The 21551-nt window shown below is 64.8% G+C and overlaps 2 protein-coding genes across 5 annotated transcripts in view; both read right to left on the bottom strand.

Moving 5' to 3' along the window:
- Positions 1-1815: 1815 nt before the first annotated feature.
- Positions 1816-13462, bottom strand: LOC102460632 (uncharacterized). 3 transcript variants are annotated; one of them, XM_075908591.1, is made up of 15 exons: positions 13332-13462; positions 12616-12794; positions 12099-12259; positions 11742-11901; positions 11097-11267; positions 9055-9146; positions 7511-7668; positions 6969-7072; positions 6255-6479; positions 5404-5489; positions 4943-5079; positions 4190-4279; positions 3666-3874; positions 2770-2976; positions 1816-2418 (listed from the first exon to the last, which is right to left on the bottom strand). In XM_075908591.1, exons 2-15 carry the CDS (start codon positions 12760-12762, stop codon positions 2131-2133), a joined length of 2235 nt encoding a protein of 744 aa, XP_075764706.1. In that variant the 5' UTR covers positions 12763-12794; positions 13332-13462; the 3' UTR covers positions 1816-2130. The 3 variants fall into 3 exon arrangements, with proteins under 3 accessions (XP_075764706.1, XP_075764705.1, XP_075764704.1); XM_075908590.1 differs by having other exon boundaries at positions 13293-13426; XM_075908589.1 differs by having other exon boundaries at positions 13205-13338.
- Positions 13463-18181: 4719 nt separating this feature from the next.
- Positions 18182-21551, bottom strand: part of LOC102460867 (angiopoietin-2-like) — a 47276-nt gene continuing 43906 nt past the window's right edge. For both annotated transcript variants that reach the window (XM_075908604.1, XM_075908603.1), the window contains 2 exons: positions 19648-19778; positions 18182-18666 (listed from right to left, as the gene is read on the bottom strand). In XM_075908604.1, the coding sequence (XP_075764719.1) occupies positions 18506-18666; positions 19648-19778 (292 nt within the window). In that variant the 3' untranslated portion in view covers positions 18182-18505. The remainder of the gene's footprint in view (positions 18667-19647; positions 19779-21551) is intronic.

Raw genomic sequence — 21551 nt, 5'->3', positions numbered from 1 at the left:
GCACGTCCATGGGGGAGATGAAGGATCCCTCGGCAGCACCCGGAGAGGGCTGGGGAGCACCCCACACTGCTCTGATGGAAAGTGCCATAGAAGGGCTGGCTCCATCGCAGGTAGTGAACCCCGTTTGGCTCTGTACGCAGGGAGCTGGGCTCTGGGAGGCCGGGCAGAGCTGGGCAAGGAGCCGTTCTCCCCCTCCTCTGCCCAACAGCCCCAGCCCTGAGCCACTGGGCGTATGTGGCCGCTGCAGGGGGCTCAGAGAGCAGCCGCATGCCCGTACCCACTGGAAGTCCCTTTGGGAGGGGGGCAGGGCTGATGTACTGTGAGATGGGGCCAGGAAGGGAGAGGTCAGGGCCAAACTGCCCCTACTCTGCCATACCACAAATGCCCCCTTCCCCTGCCACCAGGGCCCCACCCCGGCTACCAGAGAGGACTCAAAGGCAGGTGGAGCTGGGGAGGGCCGGGTGTCTGTGCCCACGTCTGTATTGCCGGGACGGGTGGGGCAGTCTAGGTCAGCCCCTGCCCTGCCCTGAGCCCCGGGGCAGGCCTATGCTGGTGTGGCAACTCTCCTCCCCCGTTCCTTGGCGCTGGACTGGGCCTGGCCACTCACTTCTCGCAGGGCGCTGCTGCCAGCTCTTGGTTCCCCAGCCCCAGCTGGCCTACGGGCAACCAGAATGGCTCTTTGCCCCATCCCTGAGCCAGCCAGCCCCTGGGCCGGAGGGGCCAGTGAGCCACGGCAGCCTCCTAGTGCCAGGGCCCTCCCCCCTCTATCCAGCCAGACGGGTCAGTCCCACCCCCTCGCACAGCATGGCGCAGCCGGCCCTGCTGAAGCCCGGCAGGCCAGGCCAGAGCTGTCCGGAGCCCAGGCTGCCCCTGGCAGAGGTTGACTCTGCAGGCCCCGGAGTGGGACTGGGCAGAGCAGGGAAAGTCCCGTCTGCTGGGAGGGCCCGAGGGAGGCAGCTTGACCCCTGCAACCGGCCGGCAGGGAGGCTTATCCCCATGGTGCCGGGCTGGAGGGAGCTGGGCTCCAGGCCTGCCCCCGGCTGTGGGGCCGGGAGGTAGCAGGGCCGCCTGGTCGGCCAAGCTCCTGCCCCATGGCAGTGCCCACAGCAGAGTCGCTCTTGGGCCCAGCCGGGTGGCCACCAGGCGGAGTCTGAGGGTCTCTCGTGCGGCGAGGGATCCAGGCAGAGCCCACGGGACTGGGCGCTGGGCACGGACCGGCTCACACGCAGCAATCCCCTGGCAGGGGCTCTCCCCGCTCTGCCCCAGCGCTGGAGGGGCCCACGGCCAGGGGCTGGTCCCTCCCGCCAAAGCTTGCAGGCAGCTGGGCCCAGGGCAGGGAGTGGCTGGGACAGCACCTGGCAAAGCCCCCCCGCTCCCCAAGTTCTCAGCCCCTCCCTGCACTTGGCCACAGCCCGCGGGGCTGTAAGGAAGGAGGGGGGCTCCACCTAGTGGAGAAAGGGCCGCACCACAGCTGGGAGGGAGGTGCCAGGGCAGGTTGGCGTGCCGGACCCTGGTGCCACGCCTGCTGCCCGGGCACACTGGGGGGAGACACAGCCCCCTGAGGGGTGATGCTGCTGGGGGGGGTCAGGTCTGGAAGAGGGGGCCTGTCGCAGAAGCCAGCGGGGAGGCGCCTGCCATGCCTCGGTGGGCAGAGTGTGCCCGGCCCCAAGCCCATACAGTCCTACCAGGACCACAACCCCCACCCCCTGCCTGTAGCACATGGGCGGCACATCCAGGCCCTGGCAGGGGCAGGCAGAGAGACGGGGGAGCCCAGTCCCCCAGCACCCCCATTCCCAGCTGCCACTTGCACAGGGGTCAGCGCTGGGCAACGTTTATTGTGCATCCCATGACTGAGCGCCCACGGTCCCCAGCACAGCCCGCCACCTGCTCGGGCAGCCCCCCAGCGCCGCCAGTCCGGTGCCAGGCCTGGGGGAGGCAGCCCTGTGCCCCGCTTTGTGGTACAGCCAGCCAGGGGCCAGGCCACACCCCAGTCCCATTCCCGCCACACGTCAGCCTCCTGCAGACCCGGAACGGGACCGTCGGGCGCGGCCGCTCCCGTGCCAGCGCCCCAGGGACCGCGCCGGCTCCGACCCCCGGGAGCGCTGCCTGCTCCCTGGACCCTCCCTGTCCCTAGCAACGGCTGAGGGGGCGGGTGGCGCCGGTCACGGTGAACTCCGCCTGCAGGACCTCGGAGCTGGCCCGCGTCTCCTGGCCCGGCTGCTGCCCTCCGACGAAGAGCGTGAAGGCGCCTGGCTCCAGCACCCACTGCTCGGCCCAGACGGCGCGGCGCGCGGGGGGCACCTGGAACAGCAGCTTGGCGGCCCGGCCTGCGGCCACGGGCACCCGGCGGAAGCCCACCAGCTGCCAGCGGGGCACGGGCACGGAGGACTGTGCCCAGCGCAGGTACAGCTGCACCACCTGCGGGGAGGGGAGAGGTGGGCGAGGAACAGCCACGGGGAGCCAAGCACCCGGGCCAGGCCAGCGGGGGTAGGGGGTGCTCTGCATGGGCAGTGCCACGACGCTGAGGCAGCCCAAGCCACCAGCTGGGGCAGAACCGTGGCACAGCCCCCCCCCCCCCACTGCCACAGGAGTCAGCAGGACGCCATCTCTCCTGCCCCTCAGCCCAAGACAGGAGCCCTCAGCGCAAAGGGCTGGCACAGGGCCCGTATGACAGTCCCACCCCCCCCCCAAGCCCTGCCCTGCCTCACAGGACACCCCCAGGCCTCTTCCCCCCCACACCCGCCGATCTGGGGCAGGGAGAGCTCTCACCTCCTCACCGTCCCTCTGCCCAGTGTTCTCCACCACCACGGAGACGCTGAGGTTGGCACAGAGGGGCAGCGCCGTGGGGCTCAGGGCCAGGTCCCGGTAGTGGAACGTGGTGTAGGACAGTCCGTAGCCAAAGGGGTAGAGCGGGGCCTCTGGCCCATAGTACCGGTACGTGCGCCCCTCCATGGTGTAATTCTCCATGGCTGGCACCTGCAGCCACAAGGGATGGAAGACGACAGCCACGGGCCACGGCGCCGTGCCAGCCTCAGGGGGGCGGGCTGGGGCCACGGCGCCATGCCAGCCTCAGGGGGAGGGATGGGGCCACGATGCCGTGCCAGCCTCAGGGGAGCGGGATGGGGCCACGGTGCCGTGCCAGCCTCAGGGGGGCGGGCTGGGGCCACGGCGCCGTGCCAGCCTCAGGGGGGCGGGATGGGGCCACGGCGCCGTGCCAGCCTCAGGGGGGAGGGATGGGGCCACGGTGCCGTGCCAGCCTCAGGGGGAGGGATGGGGCCACGGTGCCGTGCCAGCCTCAGGGGGCGGGATGGGGCCACGGTGCCGTGCCAGGCCCGGGAGGGCAGGCTGGGGATATGGTGCCATGCTGGTCTCAGGACTAGGTGGGGGAACTGGGCCTCCCCGGGCTATGGGCCCATGGAGGGATGGGCACAGGCTGCAGGGCCACCAGCCCTGGGGATGGGGGGCGGGAGGCAGGCTCACCGCCCTGCTCTCTGGGGCTGGAGCTGTGCAGACAGCTGGGCTCTGTGCTCAGAGCTGCTGGTCCCAGGGCAGGCGCTGTGGGGCTGGGGGGGTCACTGTCATTGTGCCAGGGCCGCAGGCATCTCCCGCCGGGCCCGCAACCGATTTCTGCCCCCCCCCCAGCAGAGGGTGACCCTGGGCCTTACCTGGTGCATGCCAGCTGGCCATGTGGCTGGGAGCCTGCCTGCTGGATTCGCCCCCTCCTGCCCTAGCAACACCTGGGCGATGGCCAGGCCGGTGGCCTGCGCTGGGAAGAAGCACTCCAGGATGGCGCCCACCCCGGGGTGGGCCTGGGCCCAGCTCACGTCCAGCGGCCCCGCGTTGAACAGCAGCAGGATGACGGGGCGCCCCCCGGCTGGAAGGGACAGGCCATGTCAGTTCAGAGCCTGTCCCGTTGGCAGGGCAGCAAGACACCGGGGCCTGCCACCTGCTCAGGGAGGCCCGGAGCAGAGGGGGGCCTGCAGGGTCGGGGATGCTGGGCAGGCCGGCTGACGCCCAATTGTCTGTTCCTCTGGGCTCTTCCATGGAAGCCCATCACCGCAGTCTCTGGGCGGGCACAATCCCAGTGGCACTGGGCTCAGGGTGACCCACGGGCAGGGGCAATGGGCCCCACATGAGGGTGGGCTGAGCCTTAGGGGGTGCCCCCTGGCAGCTCCCCACGCCGCCTCACCCCAGGTCACAGCGTCCTGCAGCAGCTCCTGCTGGTGCCCGGGTAGGGACAGGTCCCGTCGGTCGTTCGACTCCATCTCCAGGTCGATCCCTGAGCAGGAAGAGCCAGCGCCAGTCAGTGCGATACTCCGGCCTGCCAGGGGCCAGGCTGGGCTGCGTCCTCCATGCAGCGCCCAGGCCTCCTCTCCGCCCCCTGCACGGCGGGGGCATGAGGCAGGAGGAGCATCCTGGCCCCCCAGCCAAGGACAGGGCACCACGAGACTGGCGGGGCTCCCGGCTGAGCCGGGAATTGTGGGAGGAGGCGCCATGCTGAGGTGTAGCCCACACCGCACCCTTTGGGCAACAGGCAGCCTGGCTAGAACCTGGGTCCTGCACGTCCTGGCCACTCGCGGACTGACATGGTGGGAGGCCAGTAACACAACAGGCAGGCCTGACTCCTGAGGCAGCGGGCTCCGCCACGTCCCCGCCGCCCTGGGCTCCGCCACAGCCCCCCCCGCCCTGGGCTCCGCCACGGCCCCAGTGCCCGACTCCATCGCGCCCCCCCCCCCCCGGGCTCCGCCATGGCTCCCCCGCCCCAGGCTCCGCCACGGCCTCCTCCCCTGCCTCAGACTGCCCTACGGCCTCAGCAGATTTGGAGCAGTAGGAAGCAAGTGCCAGGGCACCAGACTGGCTTTGAGCAGCACTGGGAAGGGCCCAGCTCCACCCCCTGCCGCCTGGTGACCCTGCTCCCCCGCCCGCCTCTCGCCCCTCGTACCTGTGCCCAGGCACACCACCACGATGTCGGCCGCCCGGACCGCAGCCTCCACCTCGCCCGGCGAGTAGGGCTGGCACGTGGGTTCGCGGCAGCCCGCGGCGAAGCTGATATTGGCTGGCAGGGTCTCCAGGCCCCTCCTGCACCGGGACAGGAGCCGCGTCACTGAACTGGGGTTTGTGCCACAGTGCCCGGGTGCCCCCTCTGAATGGAGATCCCTCCCCCAGCAGAACCCAGTGGGGCCACGGGGCAATACTGCACCGTGCCAGGCAGGGGAGGGTGCCACCAACGCCTCTTTGCCCAGGGAGCTACCCAGCTCAGACACGGGTGCCATGCGCCCAGCCTGTGGGGCAGGGACATTCCCCAGCACCCTCCCTGCCTGGCTGCTGATGGAACAAGGCAGCAGACCGAGCTCAGAGCGGGGGGAGCCCCGTAACCAATGGGGGGGGCTGCTCTTGCCTTACCTGGGGGTGTAGATGTATTGGGGGTCCGGGATGGGCGCGTAGTCCCCAAACAGCACCCTGGGGTTGTCAGCAAAGGGGCCGACCACCTGCAGAGGGGAAACAGCTGAGGGGGAGGCAGGAGCCGCCCACTTCACCCTGCCAGCCCCAGAGCCCAAGAGGTGCACAGGAGTCCGGGGGAGTAGGGCCAGGGGCGCTATGGGGAGGGGGCGCTATGGGGAGGGGGCGCTATGGGGGCAATGGAATAAGCTGGGTGGGCCAAGCATTGGCCTGAAGCAGCCCCTGGCAGCCTTGAACCCCAATATGGGGCAAGGCTTCCTGTGCTGCATCCCCCGAGACGCACTGTGCAGCGCCCGCCGCCCCGGGGCCCCTCCCCCAAGCAGCCCCCGCCGCCCCGGGGCCCAGCTGTGCCGCACCTGTCCTGGGCCCCTCCCAATCAGGGCCCACCACCCCCGGCACTTCCCGCCACACTGTGCACCACCTTCTGCCCCGGGGCTCCCTGCTAGCCCCAGGCACCCTGAAAACCACCTGCTGCTCTGGGCTCTCTGCGCAGCGCCTGCCACCCCCAATCAGCACCTGCTGCCCCGGGTTCCCCCTCCCTCGGGCCCCACCAGGCAGTACCTGCCCCAAGCCCCCCTGGGCAGCACCCGCTCAGGCCCCCAGCTCCCACCCAGCCTCGCTCTCTCTGGCTCTCATCCGCCAGGCCCCCGTGCCCGCTGGGACCTCCCGCCTGAGGGGTGGGGGCTGCAGCGTGCTCCCGTGGGGAGGCGTCCGTCATGGGGCAGGGGCAGGGCACCCAGTGGCTGAGGTCAGGAGGATCCCAGCCTGGCTTTCCCGCCCAGTGGGACACTGACCGCGATGCGCTTGCCAGCCAGGGCCTGGGCGCTGAGGGGCAGCGCCCCCTGCTGGTTCTTCAGCAGCACGAAGCTCTGGACGGCAGCCTGCAGGGCCAGGGTCCGGTGGGCGCGGCTCTGCACGGCGCTGAGGTCCAGGGCGCTGTAGGGGTTCATGGCAGGGGGGTCGAACTCCCCCAGTCGCAGGCGCGTGTAGAAGAGAGGTCGGACCCGGGCTCTCACCGTCTGCAGAGAGCAGCCAGGGCCTGTTACACCGGGGGTGGGGGTGGGAGAGGCAGCCAGCGCCTGTTGCACCGGGGTGGGGTGGGGGGAGAGGCAGCCAGAGCCGGTTACACCAGCGGGGGGTGGGGGGGGGAGAGGGGGAGAGGAGAGGCAGCCAGGGCCTGTTACACTGGGGGGAGGGGTGGGGAAGGAGAGGCAGCCAGCGCCTGTTGCACCGGGGTGGGGTGGGGAGTGTGTGGGGGGAGGCAGCCAGGGCCTGTTACACCGAGGGGAAGGGGGGGTTGAGAGGCAGCCAGAGCCTGTTGCACCGGCGGCGGCAGCCAGAGCTCAGATCTGGGGGGGCTTCTGCTGCCCCGCTAATCCCAGGGACACCCGGCGCCCTCGCCAGCCCCAAGCAGGGGGAGCCACCAAGTCCAGGCCCTGCTGCAGTAGAGTCACCCCACCAGGGCAAGGGTGGCCCCTCCCCCACAGGCTGCCCCCAGGGGTTCTCACCTCCAGCGTGATGTTGCCCTGGGCCACAGCCTTGCTGATGCTCATGAAGACGTTGTCCCTCAGGCTGCTGGAGAGCTCCAGATTGCAGCCCGCATTCACGGAGGCTGCAGCGTGGCAGAGAGACAGGGACCAGCACGTCACCAGGGCTCAGGCTCTGCCCCCCCGCCCCAAGAGCTCCCAACCCAGCTGAGTAGCCCCTGCCGCCTGCCAGTCTGGGGGCAACCAGCTCAGCTCTCCAACTGAGGCACCAGCACCCTTGTTAACTAGGCCTCACGGGGCTTGGGAAGGGGAACAGCAGGGTGTGTACGGGGGGGGGGGGGGAGAACCGAGGCACACGCATGACTTGCCCAGGGTCACACAGCAAGTCAGTGGCAGAGCTGAGGAGAGAACCCAGGGGTCCTGACCCTCAAAGCAGAGCCCAGCCTTTTCTCCTTCCCTCAGGCCGCCACGGGCTGTGCGTATCCATAGAGGCCAGTGCCCTCAGAGGCCCGTTCTGCTCTAGAACCAGCAGCAAGAGGGCCATGCCCTGCGCCCAGGCTCACCGATGGCCGTCTCCAGGAAGCTGTGTGTGTAGCGATGGGCCAGCATGATCAGCTCCACGGCCCCCTCGTCGCTCACCACGTAGCCCTGGAAGCCCCACTCGGCCCGCAGGATGTCGGTCAGCAGCTTCTTGTTGGCGCAGGCGGGCACGCCGTTGATCCTGCCGGGTTGGGTCTAGCGCTTAGTGCAGTGCCCAAGGCAGCCACCTCTGGGGTGGGGCATGGCAGCTGGTTAACAGCGCCGGGCAGTTTGGCCCACTACACTGGATTGTGGTTGCTGGGGGATGGATGTCAGCAGAAAGTAACTGCCCCGTAGCAACCTCAGGCCACGGGGCTCCTGCCCTAACTCCCGCCGGAAGGGCCAGGAGACCACCAACAATGAGAGATGGAGAGAACCGAGGTCTGGCTTCGCTTTCCCCAGAGCAGGGTGCAGGGGATGGGCTCAGCCGAGACCAAGTGGAATAAGTCTCCCCCTTGAGCCACCTGGGGACTCCTCCTGCATCCCAAAAAGAGCCACCCTGCACCGCTCCAACGCTGGACAGCTGCTGTGGGGCTTGGAATGCTCACCTGCAGTGGGGTGGGTGGGAAAGAACAGCCCTCCTCTCCCCCAGGCTGAGCTAATGCTTAGCTTGGGCAGGGAGCAGTCTGCAGAGACCCCCTGCCCCATGCTCAGCCCCCCACCACATGTCCCGTCTCAGTGAACATAAGAACAACTATACTGGGTCAGACCAAAGGTCCATCTAGCCCAGGATCCTGTCTTCTGATAGTGGCCAATGCCAGGGGCCCCAGAGGGAGGGATCACAACAGCTAATCATCACGTGATCCCTCTCCTGTCACCCATTTCCAGACGAACAGAGACTAGGGACACCATTCCTACCCATCCTGGCTAATAAGTATCGATGGACTTAATCTTCATGAATGTGTCTAGTTCTTTATTGAACCCTATTTAAGTCCTGGTCTTCACAACATCCTCTGGCAAGGAGTTCCACAGGTTGACTGTGCGCTACGTGAAGAAAAACTTCCTTTTATTTTAAACCTGCTACCTATTAATTTCATTTGGTGACCCCTAGTTCTTACATTATGGGAACAAGTAAATAACTTTTCCTTATTCACTTTCTCCACACCTGTCATAACTCTATAGCCCTCTATCGTATCCCCTCTTAGCCAACTCTTTTCTTAGCTGAAAAATCCCAGTTTTTTTAATCTCTTTTCATGAGACCCGTTCCAAACCTCTAATCCTTTTTGTTGCTCTTTTCTGAACTTTTTCCAATGCCAAGATAGCTTTTTTGCAATGAGGCCACCACACCCGTACACAGTATTGGAGATGTGGGCGTATCATGGATCTAGACAGAGGCAATCAAATATGCTCTGTCTTAGTCTCTATCCCTTTTTAAATGATTCCTAACATTGTTTGCTTTTCCGACAGCCGCGGCCCATTGAGTGGATGGCTTCAGAGAACTGTCCACACTGACTCCAAGAGCTCTCTCGAGCGGTAACTGCTAAGTTAGTTCCCATCTGTCCAGCCAGGGGCCCGCCTTGGCCCGTACCTGTTGTAGCTGCACATGACGCTGTAGGAGCCGGCATCCACACAGGCCTGGAACTGGGGCAGGAAGGTCATTCTCCAGTCCCGCTCTAGCACCTGCCAGACGCAGAGCGCTTGGTCAGTGCCAGGAGCCTGGTGCGACACCCCCGGGGGGTTCCCAACATCAGCCCTGGTGGAGCTCACTCACACCCAGGAATCTCTCGGTGTCACCTGGCAGAGAGCCTGCAGGGGCCACAGACTCATACAGGGACACCCTAGGCCCAGGGTAGCATGTGAGGTGTCTCCTGCTGGTCGTAAACGAGTGCATGGATCATATTTCCAGCATTATATGTCCACACTGAAAACCACTTTCCGAAGGCAGCACAGTGACATCTCGCCTGGTTCTTTGCAGGCAGGGGGTGACAGAGTCTCATTTCTCTCTCTGGTCACATGCTTACTGTGCACCCTAGGTCTCCCAAGGGGTGCCTATTTGCAAACCACGCCTAAGTTCAGTACACCAGGCCTTGGATTGGGAAATCGCCACGAGGGAAAAGCTACAGGAAAAACCATCAGCTGAGTGTGGGGGAGGCTGCTTATGACTGAGATCAAAGGTTGAGTCTGGTGTTTCAGGTATGGCAAAGCAACACGGTAACTTTCCCCTAGCAGGCAAGCTGACAGCGTGCCTTGGCTCCCGAATGGAGACCACAGCCAAGCCTGGAAGAGCAACGCTCACAAGCCATCTATCAGGCAGAAAAGCAGCTCCAGAAACAAACTTAGGATCCGCCCAGGGTCAGAGACTCCGAGGTTAGAAAGGAGCTTTGCAAGCCAGTCTGACCTCCGCTCACGCGCAGGCCAGAGAACCGCGCCACAATTCCTGCGCAGATCTTTAGGAAAACCTCATATGTGGCTGTTGTGAAAGGAAGGTATTGAGGCCTACCCAGAATATGTCAAATGAGCACCAGTTTAATTGTAAGTGGAAAGGAAAGGCAGCATTGTGAGATACAGGAGATAAAAATAAAAACCAAATTTGATTGGATGACCAACAATAACCCCGCTTTTAGGGAAGTAAGTAAATCAGACAGCAGTATGCAACAAAGTGCTGATTACCCCAAATGGAGCAGACGAAAGTTTTTGTAAGGGCAGAATGAGACAACAAAAATCTAACGTCAGCAATTGTCAGGCGAGTGGAAGAGTAACAAAATACCGAAACAGGGTATATAAGGTTAGCTGAAACAGACCAAGAACAGACAGGCTGCGAATCCAAAAAGCTAGGTCTGATCAACCAAGGCTCCCTCCCCGGCGCTGAATCTCGCTGCCGCACATAAGCTCCGAAAAGGGAATGAACACCGGTCGTAAGTTGCAACGAAAAATCCAAAGAAAGGAAAAACATAAAGAAAAGAATATCTCCTGAATCTAAGCAATGCTTCTGTCTTTCTTAACGTGAGTATTATATATTTGTTAACTCCATAAATTGTTTAAAGGTAACTCAGGAGGGTCTATCTGTAGGAGAAGTTATTATTTCTTGTTTTTGTTTTTAACTGTACTGTTTTTCTACTTTTTCTTTGTATATTATATTGTTTTAAAAGAATCAAAAATAGTGAATTGATTTAAATGGAAAATTAATTATAAAGTAAATAGAAAAAATAAAAAATCTTTCTTTGACCCTAAAAAGAAGTATTCCTCTGTCTGTGGTTTCAAATCCTTTAAAGAACCAAACCCGGTTACCGAAAGCTGTGAAACTGCCCAGTGATGGAGACCGGTCCCCCTCCCCACGCGTGCTCCGGCATCAGGGACGAGTTTATTTGACACAGAGTCATTCCCATCACTCGACTCACGCGATTTCACTGCCAAGTGGGGCAGTGAGCGGAGGTGGAACTGGCCTGCTCCTTTGGAGCATCCTGCATGTCTGGAGTGCGGCTATTGCACGCCTGTAGATGAGACAGCAGGACGGTGCTCGTGGCCAGTGGAGCTGATCCCTGGCAGGCACAGACCAGCCTCTTGTGCGAGGGGCAGATGGGAGCGAGGTCCCTCAGGGCCCTGGGTTTCTCCAGGCAGCGTCACACTCACCTTGGCATCAAAAGTGAACCTGGAGACAGGCACGTTCTCGGGCCCCCCGTGCACACTGAAGTGCTTACAGCCGGCACTGGCCTTGACATACCGAGGGTGGTCGCCCTGCAGCCCCTGCACGAAGGCCACGGCCAGCTCTGCGCTCAGGAATGGGTCTTCGCCGTATGTCTCCTGGGGACAGACGGACAGGCGTGATGCTGCTACTGCCTCTGGCCTTCCTGTGGGGGCCAGGGGTCACATCCCACCACCAATGTTCCCTCTAATCTTTTCCATCCATGATGGATGTTTTCCACCCATGTGCAGAATACATTTTGTAATGTGCACTGAAGAACGTGTGGATGTGCACCACATGGAGAAACACGAATCTAGCTGTGAGCGCTCTGGAACAGGGAACACTGCTCATCGCTCAGCAACAGCTGCCAATTCCCCACCTCCCTTCCAAACAGCCCTGCCACCGCCTGAGGACTTGTGGGGGCTCAGTCCAGTCCCCCATGGGCAGGTACATAGTGGACACACTTGAGCAAGGGGTGTTAAGCACAGCCTCAGCACAGAGGGCAATGGGCCATTAGGGGAGAGAAGGATTTTGCCAGTCCCCCTGCAATCCCAGCCCTGGGCTCCCCACACACCCTCGTCTGTCTGTGTTACCTGGTTCCTGCCCCACAGCGGGTGTCTCATGATGTTCAGCACGGGGCTAAAGCAGCTGAGGCCTGTGTGGTCGCCATAGTTGCCGGTGGACACGAAGTAGTTGTGCTTGGCCCTCACTTCCGTGGCGGTGGCATTGGCCACGCGGTAGATGAGCTCGGGACTGTGGGGACGGGAGGGGGCAGCTGAAGCATGGGGGGAAGGGCGAATGAGCCAGGGCTGTGCCCCGAAAGGGGACATGGCCACAGCAGCTGCACTGGCCCTGGACACAGCTAGGGCTGGCCTGGCACAGGCCCAGGCAAAGAGCCTGTGTGGACCAGGCCCCAACACGGCCGCTCCACCTCCCTCCCCGGCCAGTACCTGAAGGAGGCGGCCAAGCCCAGTGCTTGGGGGAAGGCCGTGGCCCAGCCCGGGGCTTCCGCGTCGCCCCTTAGGCACTCGGTGTTCCAGTTGTAGGGCTTGATCCCCAGCCGCTCAATGGGGGGCGCTGGCCCGTTGTGCTGGGCGCCACCTCTCGCCATCTGTGGGGGCACACTGCAGTGAGGAAGGGGGCACTCAGGGACCTCCGGGGCTGGACGCTCTGCCCAGGGGCTGGTTCCTGGCCCTGCAGAGGCAGCCGGCTTGCTCTGCTCGTCCATGCCAGATCCTAAAAACCCCTCCCCATTGGTCTCATTCCCAGCTTCCTCCCCTTCGACTGAGGGTCTTTATAGGGTGCCCCCGCCAGGCCCAGCCTCCTGCAGGGGGACATCAGTGCCCTGAGGATGCTGCCTCCCCCCCGGGGAGGGCCAAGGCCAGCGCTGCCCCGCAGAGGGGACGCAGCCCGTGGGGCGGACGCTGTGCTGGCAGCAGAGACCCCCAGCCGCGCCCTGCTCCATACCTGCAGCACCAGCTCCCCCAGGGTGAGTCGCCCCATGAGGTCGTCCAGCCGCTGCTCCCAGGGCAGGCTGGGGTCCTGGAAGGGGTAGTCCTGGGCCAGGCCCAGTCCTGCCGAAAGCAGCAGGGCCGCTGCGCCGAGCCAGCACATGGCGTCGAGGTTCCCACGCAGCAGGGCACCGGCTGAGGAGAGAACACGCCCATCGACACAGCACAGGGCACCTGCCGGCCCACACCAACCCCGCGGCCCTGGCACAGCGAGGCCGAGCGCCCCCAGACCGAGTGCCCTCCTCGGGCGGATCCCCATAAACCCCGCAGCCACAGGCCACCCTCTGGCACCCTGCAGGCCAGAGCTCCCCGGGCTCCAAACAGCCCCAGCCCTGCTGTGGCAACAAAGCCAGTGACTCGCCACAAGCCGGCTGGCACGTGCCACGCTGGGGAGCTGCGAGAGCCGCCCCGGATCCAGGGCACCGGGCCCCACAAATCCACAACCGCGGGCACCAACAGGGGCCCCCAGCCGGGAGCCCCGGCTACAAGCAGCCCCCGAGACCCGAAAGGAGGCGCTTGGGGGAGCCTGGCAGCCCCCTCTGTACCCGGCCCCCGGCAGCGGAGCAGAGCGCGTCCCTGCCAGGGGGTCCGGCGAACCATCCCTCGCCTCCGGCTCCCCGCGGGCTCAGTCACCGGCCGAGCGGGGCTTGCTGCGCTGCGGGGCTGGCTCACGAGGCTGCGGGCTGCGCTCCGAGGGCGCAGGACGGGTTGGCGAGGACGGGGCCCCGCGCTGCGCTCCCGAGCGGCCGCCCCACGCCTCTCCGGCCGGGCCAGCCCCTTTCCCGGAAGCCTGGAGGAGGGAGGCGGCGCCGGGGAAGCCAAGCGCTTTCCCCGCCTCGCCCGCCGGCTTGGCAGGGGCTGGCCAGGCGCGGCGCGCCCGGCATGGGCCGCTGCGCCCCCGGGCCGGACCCAGGCTGGGTGGAGAGTGCGCAGGGAGGCGCATGAGCCCTGAGCGAGTCCCAGGGCTGCCACGGGCACCGGCGCCCTGCCCTGGTCTGTCTGCTGCCTGGCACCGAGAGAAAGGGGAACCCCCCCCCGGATCGGGGCGAGGCTGGCGGGCGGGGAAAGGGCCCGAGCGCTGGGCCTGGCAGCGTCCTCGCCACGGTGGTGCCTTGCCTGAGCCGCCGGGGCCGGGTCCCTGGGGAGAGGAGCCCTTCAGCCCCCGGCAAAGGGCTAGTGGAGCAGGCCGAGTGGTCACCGAGACGCAGCCCTGCGGGCCCCAGCCCCACCCTTCCCAGCTCCCCACAGGCCTGCTGCTCTGGAGCCAAGGGCCTCTGGGACCAGTGGCCCCCGGTCTCGTTGGGCTCAGACCCCAGCCCTGTGCTCTTGCGGGTTGTGGGAGCAGCACTGGCTGCAGGCAGGGCGGAGAGGACCCTGCTTTTGGGGTCTGTGCTGAGCCAGGCTGGGTCCCTCTGCTGCTGCAGGTGCCCTGTGGCACGGCCCAGCCGAGCCTGCCTGCTTCTGGTCCCTTTACAAGCGGGCTGGGCCGTAGGGGGCTGGGCCTGCGATCTGTGCTGCAGGCCAGGGCTGGCAAATCCTGTTTAATTCCTTAACAAATGATTAAAGGGTGTGTGGGGGAGGGGGGGGGCTGCGGGGGGGCTGCCCCAGCTCAGCAGGGCTGGAGCGGGCCCCCCACCGCAAGCAAGTTCTGCTCCAACCTGGCTGGAGCGGCCCCTGCTTTTGCTTCCCCCCCCAGGGAGCAGCTGCTCGTCCAAAGCAGCCCCTGCCTGCAGGGTGCCCAGGCCACCGCGGACAGGGGTTGCTCTGGACAAGGGAGCAGCCCTTGTCTGCAGCAGGTCCTCTGCGGGGCTGGAGCAGCTCTCAGCCTGTGGCAGGTGGAGAGCTGCTCCAGCCCCCACCCGTAAGCCTCCCTAGGCCAGGCCAGCTGCTTCCCTCAGGTCCCAGCCACGCTGGCCCCTGCTCTCGGGACAGGCAGACGAGGGCAGGACACGCGCCAATGGCAGGCGGCAGAGGGGGAGAGTGCTGAGGAATCCTGGCACTTCCCCCACCCCGCTGGATGGGGAGCCCGGCCTGGCTCTGCTCGGTTTGAGGCTGGAGTGAGTGCACGTTGTCCCTGCCTGGCACCGTGGAGACGAGAACGAGGCCTTGCGCCTTGAGCATCCGGATAGCAGGGACCTGGCCCAGCCGGCATGGCTTCCATGTGGCCAGCAGAGGGCAGGGCTCTCACGCATCGGCTCCAGCAGCTCTTGTGACAGGGCCACATCTGGGCACCGAGCCTCCAGGTAGCACCATGGGGAAGGGGGTTCCCTGGATCACGTCCATGCTGGACACGGGGGCTATTTGTATTAGTGCCACAGAGCGAACGCCCCAGCACCCGGTGGTCCTTATCCTACAATCTGCCCTCCCTCCCTTCCCACCCAGCATCAGCTGGTTGTGGGGCCCTTGTGCCGACGTGACACGGACGTGCTTGCAGCTGGTGGGGTGCTGGGCTGGGGAGGGGCTGAGTCGCCCAGTGAACTGTCGGACTCTCGCCAGGGCGGTAACGGCACATGCTGCCTCTGGAGCAGCGTCCCCCTGGGCTCAGGCTGTGCCCTGGGAATCCTCTGCTGTCCCTCGGGGAAGTGCTGGTATCCAGGAGGCCCTGGGCTGACTCCCGAAAGCAGAGGGCTGCAGGGGGGCTGGCCCGGAGGAGACACCAGGACAGGGCTGTGTCTGGGCGATGAAGAGCAGCTGCGTGGGCCGGCGTGGTTGCCCCGTGGCATGGCCCACGAGATGCCAGCTGGCCAGCTTCCAGCTGCACCCACCTTTCCGGTTTCACAGCCCTGTGCAGATCCCCCGAGGGGCGCGCTGTGGGGCCCCCGCCCCCTCGGAGTTCCCAGCACAACCTGTTTTCAAGCAGATGCTTCAATGTGACTCCTCCTTGAAACCTGCCTCCAACAAGGCCCCGGCCGGCGCTAGCGGCAGAGCCGCCAAACAGCCACGTGATACCGCTGGGCCTGCCGACAGCCCGACAAGAATAAACCAGCCCGACAAGAATAAACCAGCGTGCCAGCCAAGAGCCCGGGGGCAGCCACCTCTCGCCACATCCACCCGTAGCCCTCCCCTCGCACAGCTGTGCTCACGGGCAGCCCCGCCTGACAAAGCGGTTAGGGGGAGGGGATCCTGTCAGTGGCCCAGGAACCATTTTTGGAGGGGGGGGCTGCGCTGCTCCCTCCCCTTACCTCGGTCTGTGCCCCTCAGCGCTGGGACCCTGCCGGTGGGGCTGGTGGCCAGGTGCCTGGCCCCAGCATCTGGGCAGGGTCCTGCATGCAGGGCATGGGGGCGAAGCCAGCAGCTGAAGTGGGATCCGGCACTGGTTCAGGGACAACAGCTGAGCCCCTGTACGTGGGGATGGCAGCTGAATGGAAGCGGAGACCCCAGATGGGGAACAGTGGGGCTGGGGGCAGAGCACGTGGGCAGCCAAGGCATGTGGTCAGGATTCCCCAAACCTTGGGGTGCTGCTGCACCCCCTCCCCCGCCCTCTCCTTTTTGCACCTGTGGATCCTGGGAGCGAAGACTCCAGCTGGCGGGTGCAAGCTGCTGCTAACCCCCGGACAGGAGATCAGAGGAGTGGCCAGAGCACAGGGGTGGTGCTCTCCAAGCTGCCTTCGTGCAGGCTGCTGCCCGCTCTGTGTGGCTGCACGGCTCTGCATGTGCGCGCTCGCACGGCCGCCAGGGGAACGCGCCCCAGAGGCAGCTGCCGGGCAGCGAGGCCTGGGGCTTCCTGCACGGCCCCTCTGCCCCGCAGAAGTGACACAGAGGTGCCCGTGGACAGGCTGGTTGTGGGGACACGGGTGTCAACCCACAGTGACTCCCGAGAGGCGGCTTCAGAGCCACGTGGGTGGAACCAGCCCATGGTCTGCACCAGCTCGCCCTGTTGGCCCGGAGCAGCTGCCCTGCCGGAGAGCAGGAGCGTGCACCGTGTGGAGCCCCAGGAGCTGGGGGGCAGGTGCGTGGGGTAGCTACTTGGGCAGGGCCTGGCCTGGGATGGCTCAGTTCCTGTTCCCAGACCCTGCCCCTTTGTGCCTTGCCCCCAGCAAAGACCCCGACTCGTCAGCTACTGCCCTGGGCACACGGCCTGACTCCTTCCCAGGCACCGAGCTGAGGCCTTGCTCCAGCCATTGTCGGCCTCAGTGCCTGCCCTAGCCCAGCGCTTGCCTCTCCCTGCGGAATAGGCGCAAGGCACATGCAGGTCCCAGTGCAGCCCGACTCCTGTGCCAGCCTGGGATTCCCTCTGTGTGCGTGCGTCTGGGAGGTGGGCCCGTGTGCCGGGCAGGGGTGGGCGTGCCGGGGGGGAGGGGGAGCATGTCTCCTGGCATCTCCTCTCTAGCACGGCTTTGGAGAGGAAGGAGGGAAGTGGGAATCATGAACATACCACAGTGCCAGGACCCAAACCACCTGCCTTCCAGAGACGCCTGGCTCGGCCCCTCGGCCCGCCGCTCCCTGGGCTTTAACCCCCTGGGCGCCGCGTGGGAGGTGTCTGCCCTCCCCGCCCTGCACCCATTTTGTAACAACCCCAGGGCTCCTTCGCTGAGGTGCAGAGGCCTCAAGGCGAGCCAGCCCTTTGCCTGAGCTGGGCCCAGGGTCCGGTGCCTGCCTTCGGGGAGGGGCCCAGGGCCAGATGAGGGAACCTGCCAGCTTTGCCTTCTTCATGCCGAAGCGCCTCGTGGCTCTGAGACGTCTCCATGGGGCTGTGACTGCCCCAGGAGCTGCTCCCTGTTGGCAGAGCCTGGCCATGTAACAGAGGGGTCGAAAGGACGGGACACAGGGTCAGGACTCCTGGGTTCTCTTCCCACTCCTCTGCTGACGCCCTGGGTGACCTCGGCACAGCCGGGGCCTGCTGGGTGCCTGCCTTTCCCTGGCCGTGAGGTGGGGACACCAGTGCTCACGTGGGGCTGGGCATCTCCGTCCCCTCCCGGCTGTTGGGCTCCCCAGTGCCGCCTCACCTGGAGAGGGGCACAGAGCCCCTGGGCCAAGCCACGCCAGCCCACGTCTCCTGTCCCAGGCCCAGAGCGCACAGCAGGCCCCTTCTGAGGTTTCTGAGCCCAGGGGCCGTTGGGTTCAGGGGTGGCACGTTCTCAGAGCAAACCTGCCCCGGGCCGCCCCTCCCGCAGCAGTGGGGGCTCGGCCTTCCCCATCCTCCCGGCCTGTTTTGTCTGCATGCCAAGCCAGCCTGACCAGCTGGGAGCGGCCCGGCCACGACGGCCCAGGCTGGGGGAGCAGGTGCCAAAGGGGGGAGTGAGGAATGTCCACAGGGCACAGCCAGCTTTGGTCTCCACAGCGTGTTCCCAGTGAGAGCCGATGGGCCTGCAGCCAGACCCAGGGCGCAGGGGCTCCGGGGACAAGCCTCCTAACCGGCCTCCGCAGGGCTTGCCCGAAGCCCGGCCTCGGCACCTCCCCGCCGCGGGTCAGAGGCTGCCGCAGAGTTACGCTGCACGGGGGTACGCGAGAGAGCCCATCAGTGCGCCCCGCCAGGGAGCAGCCCCCCAGCTCCTGCCCAGCGACTCATTCCAGCCCAGCTGTGCTCTCCACTGCCGCTTTATCTGAACAACCTGACACAGTTGGGCCAGCCCCCGGGGAGCCCCCGGCCAGCTCCTGGGGAGCCAGCTGCTGAACTGGGAGGAGAGTCAGACCTGGACGCAGGCTGCGGGAGGGAGCCTGTCCTCTGTGCCTGGCGTCTGGGAAGAGCTCTGGGAGGAGGCGCCGCCCCCGGGCAGGGCTAAGCAGGTGTCCGCAGCGCTGTGCAAACTCGCCCTTCGGGCCCGGACCCACGTGCGGGAGCCTTCGCGGCCCATCTCCCCAGCAGAGACGGCCCAGCCCCTGCGAGCCGCCCCGTCTCGGGCCTTTCAGAAGTCCGCCGGCCGGATCATCATGGTGGTGGCCTTGAGCCTGTGGCTGGGTCCCTTCCAGTAGTGCCACTTCAGGCCGTTGTAGCGGGCCGTCGCGGAGCTGGCGGGGTAGTAAATCCCATTCAGGTTGGAGGGGCCGCAGGCATCGAACCACCAGCCTAGGGCATAGAGGGGAGGGTGGGGGAGGTCAGAGGGGCAGTGCCCAGACAGCGGCTGTTCTGGGAAGGAGGAAGCCGGGGCACAGACTGGTGCTCGGTGGAGGTGTCACTTTCCCAGTGCGGCCCAGAGAAACCCAGCTGTGAGCTCATGTCCCCTTGCCGGGGCATCCTGTGCCCCTACTCCCCCTGTGCCCCATGTCACCCTGTGCTCCTCGTCCCCTGTGCTCCTAGCCACCCTGTGCCCTGCATCACCCTGTGCCCCAAGCCATCCCGGGCCCCCTAACCATCCTGTGCCCCTAGCCATGATATTGCCCAGAGAGCTGCTGGGGGTGCTGTCTGCCTCAGCAGATGGCCTGGCCCATGGCCCAGTGTCTTGGTACCATGGGTATGTCTACACTACCACCCTAGTTCGAACTAGCGGGGTAATGTAGGCATACCGCACTTGCAAATGAAGCCCGGGATTTGAATTTCCCGGGCTTCATTTGCATAAGCCGGCTGGCGCCATTTTTAAATGCCGGCTTGTTCGAACCCCGTGCCGCACGGCTACACGCGGCACGGGCTAGATAGTTCGGACTAGCAAGCCATTCCGCACTATCTGTACCCCATTATATTGGCGAGGGAGCTGCCGGCACATTGCCAGAGCTGGACTCACTGCGTGGGGGAGTGTGTGGGGGGGAGGAGGCAGGGAAGGGCTTTCGTTATCTCATTGCCAAGCTAGGGAGAGCCACAAAGCACAATTCACATGTGCCCAGAGCTAGGCAGCATGTTGCCAGGGGCCGACCGGGGTCAGCTTCCCACAGGGAGAGCTCGATGGACCCTGCCAGCTGGCACATGATGGAAGAGGCCCAGTGACACGCCTCCCAGCCTCAGTGCAGTCTCTTGGGGCTGAGTCCGCTATGAAGCCCGGCCAGCCCAGCCCCAGCCTGCATGGCTGAGGCCCGGAGTCGGCCCAAGCCCCGCAGCGCCCCCGGGGGCTGTTACCTCCGGTCGCCATCTGAGCACACTTGCAGCCGCATCGGTCGTTGTCGGCATCCTTGGTGCTGAAGGCCGTCCCCGGCGGGCTGAGGCTGCTCGTCCTGCCGGCCGTCCCGCTGTAGTTCCGCACGTAGAGCCTGGGGAGACACAGACACGGGGCTGCCCAGGGTCCTGCCGCAGCTGCCCTGGCAGGGCTGGGCTCCTGGGATCAGAGAGGCAGGGGACCAGGTGGGCACAGTACGAGGCAGGCCTGGGTGCTGACAGCACGAAGGGAGTAGACCCACAAGCGCCTGCCAATCAGCGTCTCTGGCATGGACCAGGCTGTCTTCCACCAGGCCTCACCGCTTCCCTCCTTCCGGCTGGAGTTTCCCACAGCTCTGCTCCCTGGGGCTGGTCTGGCCAGCATCTCCTCAAGCCACCCCTTCCCTGCCGCTGTCTTCTCCCTGCTAACTCAGGGTATGTCTACACTACAGCGCTAATTTGAACTAACGGATACAGACTAAAAAACTAGGGCGAATTAGCGTTTTGCTAATTCGAACTAGCATGTCCACATTAAGTGGACCCTGAACCGGGCTTAAGGATGGCAGGAAGCAGTGCCAGCAGGGCATCAGATGAGGACTTAGAGCGTGGAGGTGCTGCCTCAGGCTAGCCGAGGGCTGTGCTTAAAGGGACCCGACCCCCACCCCGGACATACAGTTCTCAGGGGTGCCCCGCTTGCAAAGCAGTCCTGGCTTGGAGTGCCCTGAGTGCCCACACTGGGCACAGCACAGCACTCGGCCATCAGCCCGGCTGCACTTGCCGCAGGCTGCCATCTAGGGAGAGGGGGCAATTGTGGGGCTGCAGGAGAGCTTCCATCCCCAGAAGCCCGCAGAGCCAGCCCAGTCCTCCCCATCGGGGGCTCGTACCCCATTCCTCCCTCACCTCCTTCCACTTACCCTTCCCTAGCCCCTCTTCCTGATGTACAAAATAAAGAAAACGTGTGGTCAAAAATAGAATCTCTCTTTATTGAACAAAACTCGGGGAGACTGGGAAAAGGAGGTGGGAGAGGGGAAGAGAGAGGGTGGGAGAGGGGAGGGCAACTAAAATGATCAGAGGTTTGGAACAGGTCCCATATGAAGAGAGGCTAAAGAGACTGGGACTTTTCAGTTTAGAAAAGAGGAGACTGAGCGGGGATAGGATAGAGGTCTATAAAAGCATGAGTGGGGTGGAGAGGGTGCATCAAGAAAAGTTCTTCATTAGTTCCCATAAAGAAGGACTAGAGGACACCAAAGGAAAGGAATGGGTAGCAGGCTTCAAACTAGTAACAGAAAGTTGTTCTTCACAAAGCAAAGAGTCAACCTGTGGAACTCCTTGCTGCAGGAGGCTGTGAAGGCTAGAACTAGAACAGAGTTTAAAGAGAAGTGAGATAAAGTGATGGAGGTTGGGTCCATGGAGTGGTATTAGCCAGGGGGTAGGAGTGGTGTCCCTGCCCAAAGTTTGTGGAAGGCTGGAGAGGGATGGCACGAGACAAATGGCTTGGTCACTGTCTTTGGTCCATCCCCTCCAGGGTCCCTAGGATTGGCCGCTGTCAGTGGACCACCTTGATTTTCATGCACACCTGCTCCTGGGTGGCCAGGCTGGCAGCTCTCCTGCCCTAGACGGCCACTTTCCTGTGCCTAGTGCGGAGGTCGTGGGCGAGGTCCACGATGTCCGCACTAGCCCAGGAAGGTGCCCGCCTCTTGCGGTCCCGGGCAAGCTCCCGGGAGACGCCAGCCTGGTCCCGGGAAGAGGGGGTGGGCTGGGGGGCATCGGGTGGCTGGCTTGAGCCGTGCCAGGTGTAGGATCTGCTGGCTGGGTGCTGGCAGGCTTGCACCTGGCACGGGCACCGTAGCCAGCCCGTGCCCCTTTAAGGGGCCCGGGGCCGGGAGGGG

Source organism: Pelodiscus sinensis, chromosome 25 (assembly GCF_049634645.1).
Source record: "Pelodiscus sinensis isolate JC-2024 chromosome 25, ASM4963464v1, whole genome shotgun sequence".
Lineage (NCBI taxonomy): Eukaryota > Metazoa > Chordata > Testudines > Trionychidae > Pelodiscus > Pelodiscus sinensis.
Note: the sequence above shows the minus strand (reverse complement) of the source record. Positions and strands in the feature narration are given on the sequence as shown.